Below are 14,171 nucleotides of genomic sequence, written 5' to 3' on the forward strand. Positions count from 1 at the left end.
GTGCCCTCTTATACCCTTTTATCCGGTCACTGTATGGTGGTTTTATCATTGTATGGCGGTGTTATCACTATATGGCGGTGGTATCCAATAACTGCATGGCCATAACTGTATCCCCTTCCATGCCCACACCACTTTTTTTAGACCTGGCATGAGCGGGAAAAGATTGCGGTGCTAAGGACCTTTGCGCCACAATCTGTGTCAGAAATACGCCTAACATAGACGTATTTCTATATAATAGATGACCCCCTAATTGTATTATTATTCGGGGGTAGGGATAATATCTTTATATTATATAGATTCTAGTGTATTATACTGTGCCCTGTATTTCTCAGTAGAAAATGATCCTCACCCCTGACCACCAGGACCAGTTAGCGCTCTGTCAGTACATGGCGGCCTCCCCTCTCCGCCACGCTGCTCCGCTGTGTACTGGTGCTTATTCTGACACTAGGGCCGGGTTCACATCCCATTTGTGCCATCCATTTAATGTATACCAAAAATGTATGCGTTATCAGATGCCTCAGACTGATGCCGTACAGCGGCGTCCGGTCACCATACAATCCTCAGACTGATGCCGTACAGTGGCGTCCGGTCACCATACAATCCTCAGACTGATGCCGTACAGCGGCGTCCGTTCACCATACAATTCTCAGACTGATGCCGTACAGTGGCGTCCGGTCACCATACAATTGTCAGACTGATGCCGTACAGTGGCGTCCGGTCACCATACAATCCTCAGACTGATGCCGTACAGTGGCGTCCGGTCACCATACAATCCTCAGACTGATGCCGTACAGTGGCGTCCGGTCACCATACAATCCTCAGACTGATGCCGTGCAGCGGCGTCCGGTCACCATACAATCCTCAGACTGATGCCGTACAGTGGCGTCCGGTCACCATACAATCCTCAGACTGATGCCGTGCAGCGGCGTCCGGTCACCATACAATCCTCAGACTGATGCCGTACAGTGGCGTCCGGTCACCATACAATCCTCAGACTGATGCCGTACAGCGGCGTCCGTTCACCATACAATTCTCAGACTGATGCCGTACAGTGGCGTCCGGTCACCATACAATTGTCAGACTGATGCCGTACAGTGGCGTCCGGTCACCATACAATCCTCAGACTGATGCCGTACAGTGACGTCCGGTCACCATACAATCCTCAGACTGATGCCGTACAGTGGCGTCCGGTCACCATACAATCCTCAGACTGATGCCGTACAGTGGCGTCCGTTCACCATACAATCCTCAGACTGATGCCGCACAGTGGCGTCCGTTCACCATACAATCCTCAGACTGATGCCGTACAGTGGCGTCCGGTCACCATGCAATCCTCAGACTGATGCCGTACAGTGACGTCCGGTCACCATACAATCCTCAGACTGATGCCGTACAGTGGCGTCCGTTCACCATACAATCCTCAGACTGATGCCGTACAGTGGCGTCCGTTCACCATACAATCCTCAGACTGATTCCGTACAGCGGCGTCCGGTCACCATACAATCCTCAGACTGATGCCGTACAGTGGCGTCCGGTCACCATACAATCCTCAGACTGATGCCGTACAGCGGCGTCCGGTCACCATACAATCATCAGACTGATGCCGTACAGCGGCGTCCGTTCACCATACAATCCTCAGACTGATGCCGTACAGTGGCGTCCGGTCACCATACAATCCTCAGACTGATGCCGTACAGTGGCGTCCGGTCACCATACAATCCTCAGACTGATGCCGTACAGTGGCGTCCGGTCACCATACAATCCTCAGACTGATTCCGTACAGTGGCGTCCGTTCACCATACAGTTCCATAGTAAAAAAACATATACTTTAACGTCTGCATTTTTTACTTGCCTCTGCAGGATACAAAAACGTGGAGTGCTGCACATTTGTATACATCAAACCGATAGGAAAAACGTGATGTGAACACACATTGGGGGGGGAGGGGGCGTACTAAAATTTGCTGTGGGGCCCAGTCAGTTCTACCTACATCACTGCACATCTCCTTCTCTCCTCCAGGCCGGGCTCACTGCTGCAGCGGGCCCCTGGAGAGAAGGAGCGCAGGGAGCTGCGGTTAGTGAATGACAGGACCGCCGCCTCCCCTGCAATGATAGGTATGTGAGGGGGCCACTGGGGGGTCATTCATCACACTGTGAGGGCCCCTTACACAGTATAATGACTCCCAGTGCCCCCCATTTAGTATAATGATCCCCATTGACCCTCCATTCAGCATAATGACCACCAGAGCCCCCATTAAATATAATAACCCCTCGTGCCCCCTCCATACAGTATAACCCCCAGTGTGGGGCGATTGGGGGTCATTATTCTGAATAGAGGGTCACTGTGGGGTCATTATACTGTGAGGGCCCTTTACATAGTATAATGACCCCCAGTGTCCCCCATTTAGTATAATGATCACCAATGACCCTCCATTCAGTATAATGACCCCCAGAGCCCCCTCCATACAGTATTCTCCCAGTGTGTGGGCTACTGGGGGTCATTATTCTGAATGGGGGCGACTGGGGGTTATTATTCTGAATGCAGGGCCACAGGTGGTCATTATACAGTGGGGGGGGGGGTTGGGGTTTCACTATACCGTGTGAAGGGCCACTAGTAGTCATTATACTGCATAGGGGCCACTGGGGGTCATTATACCGTGTGGGAGCCACAGGGGGTCAATGTAAAAAAATGCCTCATGGGGGCCCACTGGGATTTATCGCCCAAGGGCCCACATGAACCTGGAGCTGGCCCTGATTACACCCATGCCCTCCTAGAGCCTGACAGCTCCCAAAGGCTCTTTTGCCTCATAGACAAGACACCACAGCTACTAATGGCACATGGGAGGTGGGTGCCCTGCTATAGATGTTGCATTAGGACACAGGAGTTACACTTCCGTTGCTTGCAGATCATTGCACTTGTTACATAAGCTCTCTTTATGGGATGTTGCGCCAAATGTAAGGAATTACTCTAAGTTTTGTGAGGCAGTGACAGGCCTCATACATGAAGAGGAGATACATAGGATTTGCTGTGTTTTCCCCACGACCACCTTGCTTTAGGCGAGGCCAGGTGCGATAATCACTTAGGGATAAAGCAATCCTCAGTATGTGAGAGGAGAAGTTAGGCCCCAGGGAACAGACCTGGAGAGGGTCTGGGTGGCTCCAGCCAGGAGTGCTAGGGGCCACAAGGCTGAGGAAGCCTGAATTGGGGGGGACCCAGCAACTCCTGGAGAAGAGGGGTGTCGCACGGTCAGATTCAGGAGGACTACCGGACCATTACCCCCCCCCAAGGACTGGTGGGTTGCATTGGTCGACAGCTGGAGGCTGAATACCATGGTGTTAACTGTGTCTTAGAGGTGAGTAAGGGAGACCTCTGTATAGTGAGCGCCTAGCCGGGCAAGCATTTGTTGTTTTGGTGTTAATGTAGCACATTGTGAGGTGAAGCTGCGACTTCATGGTTCCGAGTGATGCCAAACTTGGAAATATGATGAGCTGTGTGACTAATAAAGCTTGAAAACCCCCTGTTTGATAAGAAGTCTGTCATTGCGGACCCCGCAGAGAGAGCGATCCCTTACAGTTCATATACATGAGCTCCTCACCGGTGTTGGACTGGAACCCTGGCTTGCTAAAGTTGTAGTCTTTTATCTCATTGTACCATGTATCCACAACCTCAGAGCCTAAAATACATACAAAGAGACTGTAATTAGTTGGCATCTTCTGACATATCCAAAAGAAAATTTATTCTCCAAAAATACTCTCCAAAGCATACTCCAAATATACCATTATAATAGGGGGATTCATATTTACGGTATGCAATTCCATTAAAAAGTAGATAAAGCTTCCCCTGGCTATAGTAAGATAAAATTGCTTGATAATGTCTCAAAATTTCAGCAGAAAAAAAGGGAAAATAAGTCCAGAAATTCCAAAGACACTAGAAATGGATCATGTGTCTGGTGGCGATTCCTTACCAGATGCGTCCCTCACACTTGAGTTCCACTTGTACCACAGGTTCTCTCCATGGTTGGTGTTGCTGTGCTGCAGTGCATTGATGGACAGAAGGTGGTTAGCCCATTTCTGACTAGATTCACACAGTTCTCTGGACAGCTGTAGAGGGGGTGCCCCATGCAATCGGCGATACTTATTGTGAGTGTCCAATGCTTCTTGTTCAAAATTGCCAAGTTTTACTGCTGAAAAATATAAAAACATTCAACGATTACTTCACCCAATACTCCACTTTAATCCACCATAGCAAGTCTTCATGAAATGGTAAACATTTATTCTAAATTGAAAGTATGGGTTTTTCCAAAGACCTTTGAGAACATGTTGTTGGCTACTAGACAACGAATCAGGCCATAATTTCTTCTTGGAGAACCCATGGCCAGATTGGAGCTTTATCATGAGAAGATCTAACTCATGAGAAAGGGAAATTAGGCTCAAGAGAAAAGAAAAAGGAGACCCTGATAGATAGAGATACTGTGAAGACAAAAGAAGAAGGTGACCAAGACTGAGACAATAAAAGAGAGTGTGGACCATTGAGGAGTCTGAAGACTCAACGGAAGATGAGGGTTTGTGGAAAAACCATGCTCATATAGTTAACAAGAAATAGGATCATGTAGACCCCTTGGATGTAAAGGAAGGTGACCAAGATAGATGGAGATTACAAAGAAGTCGTGAACCACTGAGAAGTTTGAAGCCCCAACAGAAGATGGGACATTTATATGAACAACAGGAAATGGGATCATATAGGATCATATAGGCTACCCATCCAATGTAAAGGGATGTGGCAAAGATGGATGGAGATAACAAAGAAATCATCATCATGAGAAGATCTAACTCATGAGAAATGGGAAATTAGGCTCATGAGAAAAGAAGGAGACCATGATAGAGAGAGATACCCTCAAGACAAAAGAAAAAGAGGACTACCAAGACTGGAGACAATAAAAGAAAGTGTGAACCATTGAGACTCTGAAGACCCAACAGAAGATGGGACATTCTGGACAAAACTTTTTCATCAGAAGATGAGAACATGTAGACCCCCTCTAATGTAAGGACCAATGTTCCACCGACCTGAGCTTCTTACCTTGCCTGCCAAATACTGCCGTTGGCTTTCGATCACTTGTCTTCTCTGGCTCTGATGGCTTGCTGACACTTGGTTTCCACCGTGAACTGGATCCATCGTTATCTGATACTGTTGGGGCTGTCCCTGAGGGCAGCACATTCCTTTCAAAATAACCTGGGTTGGTGATGTTGCCTGCCGGGTTGTACTGTCCCACCACGAAGAAAAGACCATTGCCATCTGTCGCTATACCAACGCCAACTTCTTTTGAGTCTTTCCAGACAACTTGGGTGAAGTGACCTTCATTAGAGAAGACAAAAGATGATGAAGTGAGGGGGGATTCGAATTTATGCAGTCTAACACAATTCAAGTGAGGACATTGAGATTTACCTGTGTTACTGCGGAAACCAGGCCGTCCGAAATCATAGTTCTTTATTTCATCGTACCATGATTCAACAGGTTCCTGACCTGTTGGGTGGAACGACAAGATTTTAGGTCTAAGACCAGGTTTAGGTATATCAAGAAAGAGCCTTCAAGGGACATTAAACCTTGAGATTAGAGGTAAATGTCTGCTAATTCCCTTCATTTTGTCAGAGACGTAAACTATATATTAGAGCAACCACTTAGACAGGTTCACTCTTGTTGAAAGCAACTTGAGGCTGAACTCCCCTTCAGTCCCAAATGTGAGTGAAAATACTTTCCTGAAGATGGAGTTGGCTTATAAATGCTAAGATGTTAAGACTAGGAGAACCCTTTGGGCAAAAAGGTATGCCTAGAACCGGTCCTGGGAGGGTGGAGCTTGACACAAAGAAAGAATGAACGTGTCAGGCATCTGACTAAAAAGGAGAATAGTCCTGAGTGGGCTGAGAGAGGGTTGTGGGTCATGTATGTGGTGGCTGGGTGTACAATGGCAGCATATGATCTAGTATTTGCAGGAATTACCTGGGAGTTCTCTGGTGCTGGAGCTGTATTTGTAGTACAAGTTCTCTCCATGGTCCGTCCCGCTGTGTTTGAGGGTCTGTATGGACAGCAGGTGGTCGGCCCATGCCTGTGCCGAGCGGCAGAGGTCCCGATTGAGCTGCAGCGGTGGGGCTCCATGTTTCTTCCTGTATATGTTATGGGCAGACACAAAGTCTTTCTCAAACTGGTTTCCTTCAACACCTAGAAGAAGCAGATGCGGTGAGTTAATTTAGGTTCCTTGGGTCAATAAAGGCTCTACTACTAGATTATATGACTTTTGTAGAGGCAAAGTGGGGTTTAATCAGTTTTAGGGGTGCTGTGCAGCTCAGTGCTTCTAAGAAAAGTAAAATACAAGTGTTTGTTGGAGACACCAGTATTAGAAATCTTAGCAAGCTTTAAAGGAACCCCTCACCTCCATCTCACAAAACCTCTCATTGGCTGTAAGGCACCTGGATACAGCAGGAGCTCTCCACCACTGCTTTTTCTCACAGACTCCACCTAGCACCACCCTTTAATGAAGTCCCACCCTTGGACTAGTAGGGATCAGGAGGAAATGTTCTTTACAAGATGTCTACGAGACCACCTACTTTAGAAAGCCTATTACATTTTTCTTAAAGGGATTTTCCATTTTGGACAAATCACTCCCAGATAGCGAAATGAGCTCATGAGGTTCCTGAGGAGGGGTCCTGCCAATGGAGGTGGGTAGGCACTGTTGTCAATGAACTAAGGTAACTCCGACGAAGCAAGAACCAATGCTTCGAACTGTAGCTAAATAGTGGGCTTCCTGAACCCCCCCAACTATTTCCAGCAGTCCCATTGAGAATGAATGGAGCAGCATCGCGCATTGACCATGGCTCGTTTGGGGGTTACAGGACCCCATTGTCATAGAAAACCTTTGATTTTAGTGGAACCCCTTTAAGGCCAGAGTCATACAGTCATACAGATCATATGGTCACAGTCTAGCATCCTTAATAATCACCCAATGTAGGGTTATTACATTGCAGTCGGCATACTGGAGTCCGCTGCCCGCGCGCTGTAGACTGCCCATACACAGAACATTACAGGCAGATTTGGGCTTTCCTCAGACAGCCCACGTCATTCCAATCACCTCAGTCATGGGTTAGAGATGAATCACGACATTGTACTGTAAGGAATCTCGCTACTGCAAGGGGCTTCACATGGACGAGACTTCCCCCACATACAGTCCTTACTGGGAAGACAAGTGAGCTGATCTGCAAGGAGCGGTGGGCGGGAGGCTCCATATACTCTAAGGACTAGAAGACTTGCCTAAGAATAGGACTATAAATTCTCAACTATTTTTAAAAGTTCTGTCTAATTCTGGGAAAGCTGGGTGGCAACCATTCACTAGACAGAGTCACTTCCTGCAAAGCCTTTGGCTATGGAGGGTTAATCGAACGTTATAATTGCATTGATACACCCATCACCTCCTCTTTGTTCCGACTTGAATCTACTCGGAGACCTGGTTGCTGCTATTTGTCTTTCATGCTGCAGGATTTTAGCGTGACGTAGGTATTTCACATGACCCGTCACAGGCACACAGCGGATGATGGGTCATGTAGGACAATGCAGGGTGGGGCCCAGATTTATACATGTTTTGGGTGTCCCTCTGCATCCAGTTCTGCTCTGCTCTGGATTCAACTCACCATCCAAATCAATGTTCACATCCAGTGCATTCAGAAACACTTCAGACCCTTCCACTTTTTCACATTTTACGTTTCTTCTTGTGATAAAATAAAACAATTCCAGTTTCCCCCATCAATCTGCACTAAATACCCCTTAATACAAAATGCACACAGAGATTAAGAAATGTTTGCAAATTTATGTAAAAGAAAAAGCTAAAATTTCTCATGGACATACAGTAAGCATTCAGAGTCTGCAGATCAGAGTGAAAACCAAGCCATGAGGAGGAAAGAACTGCCTGTAGAGCTCAGAGACATGATTGTGTGGAGGCACAGATCTAGAGAAGGGGATAGAATAGTTCTGCTGCACTGAAAGTTCCCAAGAACACAGTGGCCTCCATAATTCATAAATGGAAGAAGTTTAGAACAACCAGGACTCTTCTTAGAGCTGTCTGCCCTCAGGGGAGAAGGGCCTTGTTAAGAAAGATGACCCAAAGGTCACTCTGGCTGAGCTTCAAAGATCCTGTGTGCAGATGGGAGAAACTTCAAGAAGGTCAGCCATCACTGCAGCCTCCGCCAATCTGGGCTTTATGGCCGAGTTTCCAGAAAGAAGCCTCTCCTCAGTAAAGGACACATGAAGGCCGACCTAGAGCTTGTAAAGAAAATCACCTAACGAAATCTCAGACTGCGAGAAACTAGACTCTCTGGTCCGATGAAACCAACCTTTAACTGTTTGGCCTCAATTTTTAATGTCATGTCTGGAGGAAACCAGGAGCCACTCATCTCATCACCATCCATACAGCAAAGCATGTGATGGCATCATCATGTCTGGAGGAAACCAGGCGCTGCTCATCACCTGCGCCATACCACCCCTACAGTGAAGCATGGTGTTGGCAGCGTCATGCTGGGGGGACAGGGAGACTGGGAAATCTGAATTGAGCAAATTATAGAGATATACTTAATGAAAACCTGATCCAGAGCTCTGGACCTCAGACTGGGCCGAAGGTTCACCTTCCAACAAGACAGTGACCCTAAGCACACAGCTAAGACAACACGGGAGCAGCTTAGGGACAACTCTGTGAGTGGCCCAGCCAGAGCCCTGAACCCAAAGGAACATCTCTGGGGAGACCTGAAAATGGCTGTCCACCGATGACCCCATCCAACCTGACAGAGCTGGAGAAGATCTGCAGAGAAGAACTGCCAAATCAGGCTTGCAAACCTTGTGGCATCATCCCCAAGAAGACTGGAGGCTGGACTCACTGCCAAAGGGGCTCCAACTAAGTCCCAAGTAAAGGGGCTGAAGACTTATGTCCTGAGTGAAGAGACTGAATACTTATGTCCTGAGTGAAGAGACTGAATACTTACATTAATACAAGAGTTTAGTTTTTACTTTTTAATAAATTAGCAAAGGTTTTACAAATTATATTAAAATATTTTAGCACAAGAAGGGTCTGAAGACTTTCCTGAATGCATTGTACATGCACTATTCCAGCCAAGTCAGCTATGGATATGGATGTTGACGGGATCTTCACAAGTTCTCCATGGCAGAGGGCAAACATCAGGACGAGACATCTTGTCCTCAGAACAAACGTCTGGTAAAAGGGGGGACCTACTGGACTCCACCCCAGGAAACATCTAGTCTGCGGTCTGTACATGTTTAGAGGTTCTGGTCTAGTCTGTATATACAGGGTGCCTGATCTGGGGACTGTTAGTTTATAGGTCTGGTTTGAAGGACTGGTCTGTATGAAGGAGTATTTGTTTGTTTTGGGTCTGTATATAGAGAGTCTAGGTCTGGGGTCTTCTTCATAGAGGCAGTCTCCTCTTGGGATGTATATATTGGGTTTAGTCTGAAGTGTATTAGTTTGGGGGTCTGGTCTGTATATAGGGGTTCTTGTCTAGTTTGGGTCAGTATATAGGAAGTCTAGTGTGGGTTCTTCATATAGGAGGTCTGGTCTTGGTCTGTATATATTGGGTTTAGTCTGGAGTCTGTATTAGTTTTGGGGTCTAATCTGTATATAGGCAGTGTGGTCTGAGGTTTGTGTATAGGAAGTCCGAAATCTGTATACATGGTTTTTGTCTGGAGTCTGTATTACTTTGGGTCTTCTGGTCTGTGTTTCTGTATATATAGGGTGCCTGGTCTGGGGTTTATTGGTTAGGACATCTGGGCAAGGGTCTATGTTTGTTTGGGAGTTCTGGTTTGGGATTTGTATACGTTAGGGGGTCTGGTTTGTACATAGGGGATCTTTAATAGTTTGTGGGTTTTGTCTGGGTCTATACATAGGGGGTCTGCTTTGATTCTGTATATATGGTGGTCTAGTCTGGGTCTGTATATAGGGATTCTGAGGTCTGTGTTAGTTTATGGGTCTATGTCTGTATAAAGGGGTCTGTATTAATTTTGGAGTCAGGTCTGGGGTCTGTAGTGGTTCAGAGGTTTGCTCTGAGTTTGTATATAGGGGCTCTGGTTTGGAGTCAGTAATAGTCTGCGGGTTTTAATGAGGGTCAGTAAATAAAGGGTTTGCTTTGATTCTGTAGATATGAGGGTCTGGTCTGGGGTCTGTATTAGTTTGGGGGTCTGGGTCTATGTAAAGGGAGTCTTTAATAATTTTGGGTTCCGGTCTGGGTCTTGTCTGGGCTTGGTTTATATGGAGCCTGGTCTGGGGTCTGTATTAGTTTGGGGGTCTGGGTCTGTGTAAAGAGAGTCTGTAATAATTTTGGGTCTGGTCTGGGGTTGGTGTTGGTTTATATGGAGCCTGGTCTGGGGTCTGTATTAGTTTGGGGGTCTGCGTAAAGAGAGTCTATAATAATTTTGGGTTCCGATCTGGGTCTGGTCTGGGGTTGGTGTTGGTTTATATGGAGCCTGGTCTGGGGTCTGTGTAAAGAGAGTCTGTAATAATTTTGGGTTCCGGTCGGATCTGGGCTTGGTTTATATGGAGCCTGGTCTGAGGTCTGTATTAGTTTGGGGGTCTGGGTCTGTGTAAAGTGAGTCTGTAATAATTTTTGGTCTGGTCTGGGGTTGGTGTTAGTTTATATAGAGCCTGGTCTGGGGTCTGTATTAGTTTGGGGGTCTGTGTAAAGGGAGTCTGTAATAATTTTGGGTTTCGATCTGGGTCTGGTCTGGGGTTGGTGTTGGTTTATATGGAGCCTGGTCTGGGGTCTGTGTAAAGAGAGTCTGTAATAATTTTGGGTTCCGGTCGGGTCTGGGCTTGGTTTATATGGAGCCTGGTCTGAGGTCTGTATTAATTTGGGGGTCTGTGTAAAAAGAGTCTGTAATAATTTTGGGTTCCGATCTGGGTCTGGTCTGGGGTTGGTGTTTGTTTATATGGAGCCTGGTCTGAGGTCTGTATTAGTTTGGGGGTCTGGGTCTGTGTAAAAAGAGTCTGTAATAATTTTGGGTTCTGATCTGGGTCTGGTCTGGGGTTGGTGTTGGTTTATATGGAGCCTGGTCTGGGGTCTGTATTAGTTTGGGGGTCTGAGTAAAGGGAGTCTGTAAAAGTTTTGGGTTCTGGTATAGGTTTGGGGTTGGTTTATATGGAGCCTGGTGTGGGGTCTGTATATTAGTTTAAATATTTGGTCTGAATCTGCATGTAGGGGTCTGGTGTGGGATCTCTAGTAGTCTGGGGGCCTGGTCTGGGCCTAGTATTAGTTTAGGACATCTGGTCATCATTGCGTTGATGGGGGTCGTATATACAATTCGTTATTCAAATGCGTTAGGTTTGAGGGAGTGTCCTATGTAAATGAGCATGAGCAGTGCATTTAGTACAGTCCACTCCCCAGTCCTCACTACACTACCAGACCCGTCCGGCAGCCGCATGGGAGACTAGCGCATGCACAGTGCCGTGTGGATGGTTCGTCACCAGACTCTCAGTAGTGCAGCCTCAGGCTTCAGACCTGTACTTTCCAGTGATCAGAACATCATACATACAAGATGTACTGGTGAAATACACCCTCCCCCTGTCATCCCTGCACCGCACTATATATAGTGTAACCGTATAGCAGCCTTTACAGTATTAGACAACCCCCACCGCAGACTGCTGTGTCACTGCTTTATCTCACAGACGCAGGACTAATAATGGGTCATCGTCTGGTTTCAGAACAGCAGAATCATGAGAAAGAATAGACTATATGGCGGTATACGGGTTTCTTAATGCTTACCCTACCCTACACGGGGTCCCACAGGGACAGTCACCCAGCTTTCCACAGGCCCTGATTGGCATATTAATCTATATCACTGTGCAGAGCCACCACCTCTGACTTTTTTACCATTCTGTCTGCGTCAGTCCTTACTGCATTTCTGGAATTCTGTTCATGAACTGGGCAGGACTGTAGGGCGAGGTGAACCGTAGCAATGAATGGAATGATGGAAAAGGTTTCTATTGAGGTTTGTCTTCTCCAGTGGGAAATGACTACAATTTTTTTGGCATCCGCAAAACTAAACATTTTACTTTGCGGTCGTCGACTCAAGTCTTCGTGATCTGTTTATAACTGAGTCCTCGATGATATCATTCAGGGGGCGGTGAGGGGCGATAGATTAGTCCCTTAAAGTTGTACACTCTAAAGATGGAGTCTCATGTCTAAATTTTAGAATATAAGGGAACCCTCCCTATCAGCTGATGAAGCATGTTCATATTTACTTCATTTCTCTTCTGCGCCCCCTGCAGGAAAGACAGGGTATGACAATCTGTCCATGTTCTAACGATAGCAGGAGTTAGGACTTACTTGCAGTGTTGGACTGGGGTACCTAGGGCCCACCACTACAAATGTATTTTGGGGGCCCACCGTACAGATACATTCAAATATATTAAATAATCTAACAAGTTTGTTATCTGAACATAGGCTGGTGGAGGTGCTGTACATTGAATATATGTATGTAGTGCAGTAAGTCTACTGTGTTTTGTGCCACTTGTGCAGGGGGTGGTAGACTAGGGGCCGACCTTGTTCAGGGGCCCACCGGGGGATTCCCCTGTGGGCCAGTCCGAGCCTGCTTACTTGTAAGCCCATGTAATCACATATAGTATTGGTCATTTGGGCCATTAAGGGCAGGGGTGCATCAGGATCAATTGTAACCCTGGACCTACACATTCTAAGAAAAGTGGACAATCCCTTTAAGAGACATGCATGCTGGGAGTTGTAGTATGCAAAAGCTGGAGGGTCACAGGATAAACCCCTGCCATTGAACAACATAGGGCAACACAGTCTGTGACTGCCAATCGCAAGACCTGTCTACACAAGTCACCCAGAAGAACCACAAGTCCCAGCATGCACCCACAGATCGTCGCACCCAGATCTACTGCGCACAGCTGCGTTCTCTCCAGCGGACTGGAATAATATTTGTGATATGTCCTTCCCCTCGTGTTCTGTACTGCAGCCACATATCATCCACCGCTGGAACAAGACATGGCCGCTCCAGCCAACGAGCTCTTGTAAAACCGTCCTGCTTACAGTGTTACTTATGCAAATGAGCCAGGGCTTTAGAGTGAAGCTCCGGGAGTTTTCGGAGGGATAAAGATCTTGAAGATCACAGGGTCTTCCTCTGACAGTCGCCTCCTTATATAGCGATCCGAAGCAATATATAAAAGACTTAGTACCAGACAGCAGGAATCCACAAGGACAGATGGATCTGCATCTACGACCCCTAACAAATCTAGATGGTCTGAGAATATGAAATATATATGCTCCAGAGCTGCATTCACAATTCTGCAAGCTTCAGAGCTGCCATCACCTTCCTGTTTAGTGTCTGCACAGAACTTTTTCTAGGAAGTGTCTTGTTTATACCAGGCACTGTACAGTTATCTGATGTAGGAAAAACGAACTGCCCCCCTACGTTATAGGAGCTCAGAAAACCTGCATTCAGGGGAGTCTGTCAACAAGTTTGTTGAACATATACATTAATAATCAGCAGGATTGTGAATGCAGCTCTGAAGTATAATGCAGGATGTAACTCAGGATCAGTACAGGATAAGTAATGTATGTACACAGTGACTGCACCAGCAGAATAGTGAGTGCAGCTCTGGAGTATAATACAGGATAAGTAATGTATGTACACAGTGACTCCACCAGCAGAATAGTGAGTGCAGCTCTGGAGTATAATACAGGATGTAACTCAAGATCAGTACAGGATAAGTAATGTATGTACACAGTGACTGCACCAGCAGAATAGTGAGTGCAGCTCTGGAGTATAACACAGGCTGTAACTCAGGATCAGTACAGGATAAGTAATGTGTATACACAGTGACTCCACCAGCAGAATAGTGAGTGCAGCTCTGGAGTATAATACAGGATGTAACCCAGGATCAGTACAGGATAAGTAATGTATGTACACAGTGACTGCACCAGCAGAATAGTGAGTGCAGCTCTGGAGTATAATACAGGATGTAACTCAGGATCAGTACAGGATAAGTAATATATGTACACAGTGACTGCACCAGCAGAATAGTGAGTGCAGCTCTGGAGTATAATACAGGATGTAACTCAGGATCAGTACAGGATAAGTAATGTATGTACACAGTGACTGCACCAGCAGA

General features: G+C 46.6%; 1 protein-coding gene across 5 annotated transcripts in view; it reads right to left on the minus strand.

The window, feature by feature from the left end:
* Positions 1-14,171, minus strand: part of LOC122946144 — a 50,392-nt gene that overhangs the window by 8,370 nt on the left and 27,851 nt on the right. For 4 of the 5 annotated variants that reach the window (XM_044305542.1, XM_044305540.1, XM_044305538.1 and 1 more), the window contains exons 6-10: positions 5,993-6,211; positions 5,441-5,518; positions 5,075-5,350; positions 3,963-4,181; positions 3,594-3,671 (exon numbers count right to left, since the gene is read on the minus strand). In XM_044305542.1, coding sequence (XP_044161477.1) covers positions 3,594-3,671; positions 3,963-4,181; positions 5,075-5,350; positions 5,441-5,518; positions 5,993-6,211 — 870 coding nt within the window. The remainder of the gene's footprint in view (positions 1-3,593; positions 3,672-3,962; positions 4,182-5,074; positions 5,351-5,440; positions 5,519-5,992; positions 6,212-14,171) is intronic. The other variant, XM_044305539.1, reaches the window with a different exon arrangement.

Source organism: Bufo gargarizans, chromosome 9, assembly GCF_014858855.1.
Source record: "Bufo gargarizans isolate SCDJY-AF-19 chromosome 9, ASM1485885v1, whole genome shotgun sequence".
Taxonomy (NCBI): domain Eukaryota; kingdom Metazoa; phylum Chordata; class Amphibia; order Anura; family Bufonidae; genus Bufo; species Bufo gargarizans.